This window comes from Silene latifolia, chromosome 9, assembly GCF_048544455.1.
Source record: "Silene latifolia isolate original U9 population chromosome 9, ASM4854445v1, whole genome shotgun sequence".
Taxonomy (NCBI): Eukaryota; Viridiplantae; Streptophyta; class Magnoliopsida; order Caryophyllales; family Caryophyllaceae; genus Silene; species Silene latifolia.
In genome coordinates this window covers 27436244-27445732 of record NC_133534.1, presented here as the reverse complement: position 1 = coordinate 27445732, position 9489 = coordinate 27436244, and the positions used below count along the sequence as shown (strand labels likewise).

Genomic DNA, 9489 nt, shown 5'->3' with positions numbered 1-9489 from the left:
AACTTCGAAAGTCTTGATGAGGGAATGCAATTCTACAAAATTTATCTTTGCCAAAGCTGGGTTTAAAATGAGGAAGTCAACACAAAGAATTGTAGATGGGGTGGTGACGACTAAATACTGTGTGTGTAGTAAGGCAGGTGAGAGTAAACCTAGAGGAAAGGTGAAAAAGAGGCAAAAGACTAGAATTTAGTGTAATGCAAAGATTTTTTTCAAGAGGAATGACAAAGGGAAATATGTAGTTGTCGACTTTCACGAAGGTCACACACACCTTTTATCTACCCCAAACACAATAGTACATTTAACGGAGTCAAGGGAACTAACGCTGGTACACAAGACTATGATTATAGAGAATTCAAAGGTTAATAAAGGGCCCGTACAAAGTTTCAGAATGTTTAAAGAATATGTAAAGGGATACAGAAATGTGGGAGCATCACTAGAAGATTTCAAGAATTTTTGGAGGGATGTGAAACAGTTTATAAAGGGTTACGATGCTCAAATGATGATCGAAAATTTCATGCATAAGAAAGCCATGTGTCCCTCTTTCTACTTTGATTTTGACGTTGACGAGAAAGGACGACTTTCTAGAGTTATTTGGGCTGACCCTATATCAATCAAAAATTACAGTCTGTTTGGTGACATGACATCGTTCGACACAACCTTCAACATGAACACATATAAGATGATATTTGCTCCTTTTACGGGGGTTGACAATCACAAAAAATGTGTGACGTTTGCAGGGGGGCTTCTAAGAAATGAGTCTGAAGACGGTTTTGCATGGCTTTTCGAATCTTTTCTGACCGCAATGGGTGGGAAATACCCTAAGTGCATAATTACTGACCAGGATGCCGGCATAAAGGCAGGGGTTAAAAAAGTATTCAAGGACAAAACTCATCATAGGTATTGTATGTGGCACATTATGAAGAAACTACCTGATAAGATCGGCTCTACACTTTATAGGGAAACAAACTTCATGAAAGAGCTATGTGCGTGTGTATGGGCGAAAGACATTGAGCCACTGAGTTTGAGGAACGGTGGTGTTCGATTATATCTTCATACGGGTTAACCGAACATGAATGGTCTGTCCTCGATGTTTGACATGAGAGCTTCCCGGATCCCTAAGATATTTCGTAAATGTTTTTAGGTGGACTAATGAGGACCACATCTAGATCTGAGTCCGAAAATAGCTTTTTCGGAAATTTCATGAATCCAAACTTAACTTTGGTGGAGTTTCTTATGAGATTTGAAAGTGCTATGGACGCTCAGAGGTGGAAACAGTCCAAATTAATTGCCGATTCAAAAAACTCTTTCCCTAATCTAGAAACACCTCACCCTTTGGAGAAGCACGCTTATGTGTTTTACACTCCGGTCATATTTTCTGAATTTCAGGTCGAGTGGAACGCTGCCTGTTTTACTTGTGGGGTTAAAGTTTTAGGGGGTAATACGTCAGACAACATTCCCATTCATGATCGTGAGAGAAATAAGGTATATTATGTTGGATTTATTCCTGATGGAGTGAAGTTAAGCTGCTCATGAAAAAAATTTGAGAGGCATGGTATCCTGTGCCGACATGCTCTCTATGTGTTGAAGGAACAAGGCTTTGAAAAAGTGCCCAACCATTATTTGCTAAGTAGATGGAGCAAATTGGCTCTATGTCAGCCACTTTGTGGTAATTTGCCTGAGACTTTGACTGAAGATTGCAGTGCTTTAGAGGTTCAGAAAATCAAGCTTGGCAACCTATGGTCCGAATTATTCTCATGTGTGACAATAGCGAACGTGCGGAGAGTATCGATGAGTTAATGGACCTACTTAAAAGTTTCAAGGACAAGATGATCTTAGAAAGTAGCCCGTCGAATGTAGTAGTGGTGTCACAGAAAAGTCCGAAACAAAAATAAAGAGCTTGAAATGTTGTTAGGTACAAAGATACCGACTGAAGTTACGGTTTTAAATCCTATACAATCAAAGACTAAGGGGTCTGGGAAACGACTGGTATCCCAAAAGGATAAAGCTGTGCAAGAACATAAGAAAGCGCCGAGAAAATGTAATGCTTGTGGTGAATTAGGATTCCATGATAGTCGGAACTGCCCCGGGAGAGCATGAAAAGCATGAAGTTCTGATCAGGTAAAAATACTAATTTTGTTAGACCACAGTTGGGAAATATACAATTCTCTCTAATTATGATTAAAAATTTAGCTTTAATTTTGATAGACCACAGTTGGTGAATTTGGAAGGCTTCGATGCAGGTTTGAGGAAATGAAGGGAAAGCAGATGGATATTGCAAACAAAAAAAGGAGAAATATAAAGAGAACAGTAATCAAGATAAAGGAATGCACCCACAGTGAAAATACAGAGTTCAGCCTTTTTTTTTCCGTGAATTTACACAAGTCAGCAATTTGACTTGTATGGAACAAACATTTGTGTCATAGATTTGTGAACACCATAATTTTGGTACGGCCCAAACCATATTTTTATTTAAAAGGTGTAACTGCGACTCATATTTGTCAATAAAATACTAATGTTTTCAAATGTTTGTATTTTACATATCTGGAACTATATTTGATGTGCGTCAGGGTTAATATGGCGTACCATCCTGAAATTACCCTGTAAGACCATGATTGAAGACGTGGTGAAATCGACCGTCATACATTGTTGGGGTCTTGTAACAGTTTGGTGACGATACTGTTTGATACGAAGTTGAATTTGTGAAATCCTTAAAACTGATGAACAAACAGTTGTTTAAGTGGGAATAAATATCGTACTTGAGCGTAAAAGTGATTTTGACGTATCTGTATATATAATCGATGTGTGTCAGTTGTAAGATGGCGTAACTAGTAACGTAAAACCTGCATTCCAGTTTTAAGCCATCATTCGACAAATGAACCGAGGCCAGAATTACACCTTGTTATCTACTAACGTATTTAAAACAAAAGCGTCAACCAAGAAACCGAAGTATGTAACCATACTTGCACATTGCCAACTCCAATTAATATGGATTATCCAAAATGATATCTAGCAAATTGTCATAAAGATCGGTCCACTTGACACAGCTCTTGAACAATTTCAGATTACATTTTTCGGTACACCCCTAAACAAAAGATATTACAACACAGCCCTAAGAGGTTTGCACTATCACACATTCCGACAAATTGGACACACTCCTTGGTTGCTTGGTTCCACACTTCTGCCTGCCAGGGATCACCTCACTCAAAAGATCTACATAGCAAAAGATGGGACGGCAACATAAGTATATGGTCAGAATAAAAAATAACATCACAGAGCTATTAATATAGGCGGAAACATAAGTCTATAGACGGAAGAAAACTGATCGTGGGGAAGCAAAATGAATAGATAATACCGTTCGCTGATTTTCTTGCCATCGTAATAAGGTGACCGCAACATCCTTCCTATATGTAGCCATGTCTGTGTATCAACTTTGATGTTATAAATGATCTCCAACAAATATTAAACACACCAAAAGGTAAAAAAAATAACAAATAAAAAAGTTTTAAGTGGAATAAACCTTGTAATAGTTCGACTTCCCACTTAGACTGTCACGACCAAACTTCTAACCACTTGAGTACAAAAAGACCGCAATCATGCCTTCACAAGCATACCACAAAAAATAGCCAATTAAAATACCGAATGACTAACGTCAGGCAACAAGCAATATAAAAAGATAATGAACTTACAAGTTTGGCTGCTGTGGAACTTTCTGAATTTCAAATTCAGATAGCGGAACACTTAGAAAGTGCTTGTACCCTCTCGAACGGCATAAAATCTGGATGACATTATTAACCTACACCAAGGATAATAAATTTAATCTGAAAAGGTTTAGAGTTAAATAAAAGGAAAATACTAAAAAAAAGAGGTTAAAATATAATAGTGTGTACCACTTCAGCAGCAATCTCCAAATCAGCCTGGGGATCCTTAGTACGTAACGAGTTAAGGACGTAGTTCTTCTTCATTTCCAAGTCACACACACACAAAAACCAGTGATCCTTTTCGATAATGGGAATAAAAATCTGTATCACAATATAAAAAGACGCATAAGTTGACTTAACGGAAAGCAACCTTCTCGTGCCAGTTTTGATAGCTCTTTAATAACTACATAAATGATTAAATGTGTGCCCCATATTACATGCTAAAGAAAACAGTAGTGGTCTTACAGCTTTTACACCCGTCCCATCCTTTGGCATGTATGCAGAGGTTTTAATGTAGTTGCGACCAAGCGTTTTGTCTCGAACTGGGTTAAGATGCTACATTGAACAGTACACCACAGATAATTATTACAAACGAAAGAAAATTGAAAAAAAAATGAAGAAAAAAAAAAGAAAAAGAAATTTTCAGATATTTTTTATTGAGGTACAATAAAAAAGGGGTGCTCACACGTGCGGTTGTTGGAATATACAACAAATCTGGAGAGTGTATAGTCGAATATACCCCAAACATGTCAATTACCTGCATTTGATCCATGAATGTTGTTAGGTGCTGTGTAAAGTGGAAAAAGACAAGTCATTACATAGAAAGTAAGCGTACCATGTCAGCAACCCATTTCCGAGGTCTCAAAGAGGACATGCATTCTTTTGTTAATTGCCCGAAGTTTGTCTTAACTACGACGTCGCTGGAATAAACACAATGTAGTCAGTATGTGGTAATAAAACTTGACACACTGGTTATTAAATAATTTCAATAATTCAAAATGATAGTATAAGAATATGATTACTATTTAGCTGCATCTCCATTTGACGGTGAGAACACGTAATTCAAAAGATGCGTATTAGAGTAGTTGACTTCTTCTTCAACAGCTTGTTTTCTTAAAAAGGAATGGAAAAAATATAATTAGTTGGTGTAAAGTAAAACATTAACAATCCAAAAAAGTTTTTACGAAAAAAGGGTCTGCTTACCCAGTTTTGATGTTGAGATGCCTTGCAGATATCACCACCTGGTTCGAAAGTTCATTCTGATCGCATGTGAGGATAGCAACACAGTACTTCAGCTTCTGTCTAAAAATAACTTTGTCGACTGCAGCTTCTGTCCTGGTCTGCGTGGTGAAAGACATGTAACTATCAGTGTTGTTGATGTATCTACTGAATTGGTTAGCGTGTGGGAAGAGGAACGGACACTTCTTACATTTACGACCTGCGTTTTGAGGGCTTGACGACAGCCTGCATATGTCTCCATGTAACACATCAGGTAAATGCCGTTATCCACATCATCGATCATGTGCAGTTTGGGCACAAATTCTTCACATTTAAAAAGTTGAACTGTCCCGAATCTGGTCGATTTGGCAGTCATTTCACACCGAATGAAATCCCTCTAAAAGAAAGACATCAGGCTAACGTCACAAAACATGGAAGGATAACTTCAATGCGGACAATGAAAAATGGCAATGAAACTTTGTCACGTATAAAGGGCAGTAAGAACAAATACACGCCACCATCCGGACAGATCCAGAGAAATCCAAACTTTGAGGTCGCTTTGGGTGGATAACTTCAATCGTTCGGGACATGAAATTGACACAGATCAGGAACGGCTCGGGGAGTGTGAATGGAAAGAACATCTGGGTTTGAAAAAACATAAGGGTACCTTAGTTAAAACAACCAGCCAACAAATAAACATTCTTCTAGAAATGAAATGAAAAATGAGAGAGACTCACTAGCTTCAGTTGATCATAATCAGTGTCGTCTTCACATATAATTCCCTACAAATAATACACGACAGAATCGTTGAGACCCAAATAGTACATTACAAGCCGATAAAAGGGGATTATATGCCAACACCACTTTAAGTCGATAATTAAAAAAAATATTTACAAATGAGTGTCTTACATTGGGAGTAACAAAAGCGTATAAACGCAAAGGGGATGAGGCCGCTTTTAACTCCTCTTTCTTGTTTAAAAGATGACCCCATGCATTGATTACATTTGTAGATATCTTCATGCTTACGACCAAAGACTTTAAGTCGCATCGTCTTAATTGAAAATACTGATTTCTGAACAATACATCGCTGAAAATATGAACACATGTAGGTACATTGATTAGTTCTATAAATACGATTGTTGAGGTGATAGGTACGCTAAAAAAGAAAAAAAAAAACATAAATATGTATAGAATATGCCAACTTACCTATCATCCAAACCATCCCGGAGTACAAGCTCAGAAACATCTTTCTCAGCTTGGCTCAAGTCAGAAAGCATGGATATGTTCCTTACCACAAAAGGCGATTTCAAAACATCTGGAACAACTATGTCCCTCTTGCTATGTGGTTTGGCCTCTTCTTGAACTGGGAGAGCAGAGATGATCGGACGGGTCTGAATGGAAGTAGGTGCTGATGAGGGGGAATTAACAGATGGAGCAGGATGATCGTATGTACCAGCTGATTCAGATTTTTCCTGAGATTCAAAAAGGTTGAAGGTGGGATACTCGGGAGCAACACGTTGTTTCTTTGGAAGAGTCTCATTAACAGGGTCTTTGTTAAACGCATTACTTAACTCGAAAAGAGCTTCCAGGAAGGTTGGGTCATCCCAACAGGGGTCATCACTTGCACCCCCTGTTGTAGATGTCACCCGGGCACCGTGAACTTTCGTATCTGCCATATTCACCGTAGTAGCCTTAACCTCAGCACCGTCTAATCCATCAGACACATTTGACCGTTGGGCAGCACCAGATGCAACATTGCACGTGTCAGTGCGCGCATCATCACCGTGATCTCTCTTAGTCCCAACTTCCCCATCAGTTCTGCTGGGTGGTGTTAATTGAAACCCACCCATCAAAGAATCTGCCATTGCAGACAGCTGCCCGACAATTACAGATTGTGGCATTATAATTTTAGCACTATTGATCGCTTCTGAAAAGTTCTCGAATGCACGAGCAAGAGCTTTCCCTGCCTGGGCCATGTTGTCAATACAAACACTGATACGCGATCGTTTGTCAGTCATATTAGGATGAACTTGCTCAGGCACATTGTCAGATGGAATGGTGGGTTCCACATACCCTTCTCCAAAACATCCTGGATGCTTCTCCAACCGGTTTTCAATAAAACCAGCACCAAACCGATGAGCTTGCGCCTTTTCTTGAGATATATGAAATGAAATCTCCTCCTTGGTCCACGTGCATAACGTTGGAAAAACACGTTCAACCTTTCTCGACTTGAACACCACCTTATCAAGGTAAATAAAGATCAGCACCATTATAGGACCTTTGAACGTTTTCGGACAACCCCCGTTTCCTTCACGTAATTTATCAGTCCGCCATTGTCTGACACTATCAATTAAGTTGTTCCGGGTAAAGTCGCACCATTTTAGGGTTGGTATGATTGAGACATCACCAAGGCACTTGAGAATTCTGAGGCTTGGCACATTACTCTTGACACCCATCGGGAAGGAAGACACTATGAAAACGATAAAATTTCGTTTGAAGTGTTCACCACCTTGCCGTTGTTGCTCACCATCTTAGTCAAGATATGGGTATACTTAATTTTTTCGATACCATCATATTGGGACTTCCATGCCTCAAGCAGTTCCATAAACTGTTCTGTCTGATCAAACTTAGTCGCTTGTTCAATCGTAACCTGACCCAAAGGTAGACCTGTGGTGAGATGGACATCTTCGTCCCGGATAGGGAGTTGGTTGTTTAAGAGGGAGGACGTAAATAGGTCAAACTCGACACAAGCCGAGGGCTAGCTGCCCAGAATCATGTCGGTCTTAAGGCATAGTAAACCACCGAAACCCATCTCTTGAATGTCCGAAATTTGCATGTCGAAAAAGCCCACTGTTTATGAACCAAGGAGGGAGTTAGGACTCATCCTAGTTTTTAAAACCGGGAAAGCATCTTTGGAGGAACAACCAGCCTGGTTCGTATTAATGCCAGTTGCCACTTGTTGTTTGCTTGTGCCAGATGCTTCGATTGCTAACTTGCCTGATATGGTCCTCTTCATTATTACCCCTGTTCAGAAAAAAATGTAACCACACGTATCATTAGTGTACCCAACAACCAAATACGTGTACCTATACATATGTAACAATATATTGGCTGGGAACAAAATAAGAAAGGACGAATTTAAAATTACACATACAGTGCATATTTTAAATAGTTTGTATGTTGAATCTCTAGGGGGATCAAAGTTAAAGATTGTAGAATACAAATGTGGGTCCTAATAAAGTCATGGTAGTTTACTATCCACAAACAAACGAACCTGCAATCTAGATAAGAATACCTAGAACCCGTTAAGATGCATATAGTGACAAAAGAGTACTTAAATGTATAAAACCAGTGTATTGTATGCCGGTATGCCGGAACGGCACCTTAAACATAGAGCCAATAAAATATTCATATCATTTCACAACCTAATGACAGGAGTGTACCTCGTAACTATATAAGCGTGCCTATAATCCGGTATAATGTACCTAGCAACAACAAGAGCCCCCAAAGTGTTTAGAAACCAAAGAAACACAAAATATGCCACAAATAATATATTCATACTAAAATCATCATAACACACACCAAAGATAATGACACATTAATCAGTAGCTGATAGTTTATTCGAATATCACATAGCGAATCACAACCTAATGACAGGAGTGTACCTAGTAACTATATAAGCGTGCCTATAACCCAATATAACGTACCTAGCGACAACAGGATCCCCCGAAGTGTTTAGAAAACAAAGAAACACAAAATATGCCACAAATAATATATTCATACTAATATCATCATAACACGCACCGAAGATATGACACATTAATCAAAATGGGGTAATAGCTGATAGTTTATTCGAATAACACATAACGAATCACAACCTAATGACAGGGGTGTACCTAGTAACTATATAAGCGTGCTTATAACCCGGTATAACGTACCTAGCGACACCAGGATCCCCCTAAGTGTTGAGAAACAAAGAATCTCAAAATATGACAGAGATAAGTTATTCATATTAATATCATCATAACACACTCCGATAATACAACACATCAAACGTAAATAGGTGCTAATTAAACGTATCTAGAAGCTGTTGGAGCGTAATCAAATGCACAAAGGCACCATACGTACCTACATGACAGAATCACAAAGAAATCCACCAAGAAATAGTTATGGTCACATTTTTATGTTGTTTGTTTGTTTGCTTGTTGAACTCTTAGTCATAAAAACAGACTGAGATTATTCATGACGTTGAGCTGATAACTAACATTATGCGAAATCGATGGAAATAAAATTATGAACGGAAAACAAAAAACAATCAGTAAAACAACAGCGAATAAACAACAAAAAGTATAAATGAACTTAATCACGAAAACAACAACATTGCCTAGATAACGAATACTCAACGAAATGCTGTGAAATCAACATAACTAAGGTTACATGCAAAGCGATTTTTCAAGCAACCAAGGTGAAATAACTGCTGGCATACACAAATTGAATGAATATATCACACAAAGAAAAATCGAATTGATGAAGAAATACAATACCTAACTGAAGAAATATAGACGACGATGCA

At 38.4% G+C, this 9489-nt stretch overlaps 1 protein-coding gene across 1 annotated transcript; it reads left to right on the top strand.

The window, feature by feature from the left end:
* The first annotated feature begins 337 nt into the window (after positions 1 to 337).
* LOC141600777 (protein FAR1-RELATED SEQUENCE 5-like) lies at positions 338 to 1797 on the top strand. The gene is made up of 3 exons (XM_074421027.1): positions 338 to 1058; positions 1142 to 1482; positions 1588 to 1797. Exons 1-3 carry the CDS (start codon positions 338 to 340, stop codon positions 1795 to 1797), a joined length of 1272 nt encoding a protein of 423 aa, XP_074277128.1.
* Positions 1798 to 9489: the final 7692 nt, after the last annotated feature.

Coding starts and splice junctions, on each gene's coding strand:
- LOC141600777 (XM_074421027.1), top strand. CDS start 338: ATGATTATAGAGAATTCAAAGGTTAATAAAGGGCCCGTACAAAGTTTC. Junction 1,059..1,141: donor TCGATTATATCTTCATACGG/GTTAACCGAACA, acceptor AAATGTTTTTAG/GTGGACTAATGAGGACCACA. Junction 1,483..1,587: donor ATGATCGTGAGAGAAATAAG/GTATATTATGTT, acceptor TATGTGTTGAAG/GAACAAGGCTTTGAAAAAGT.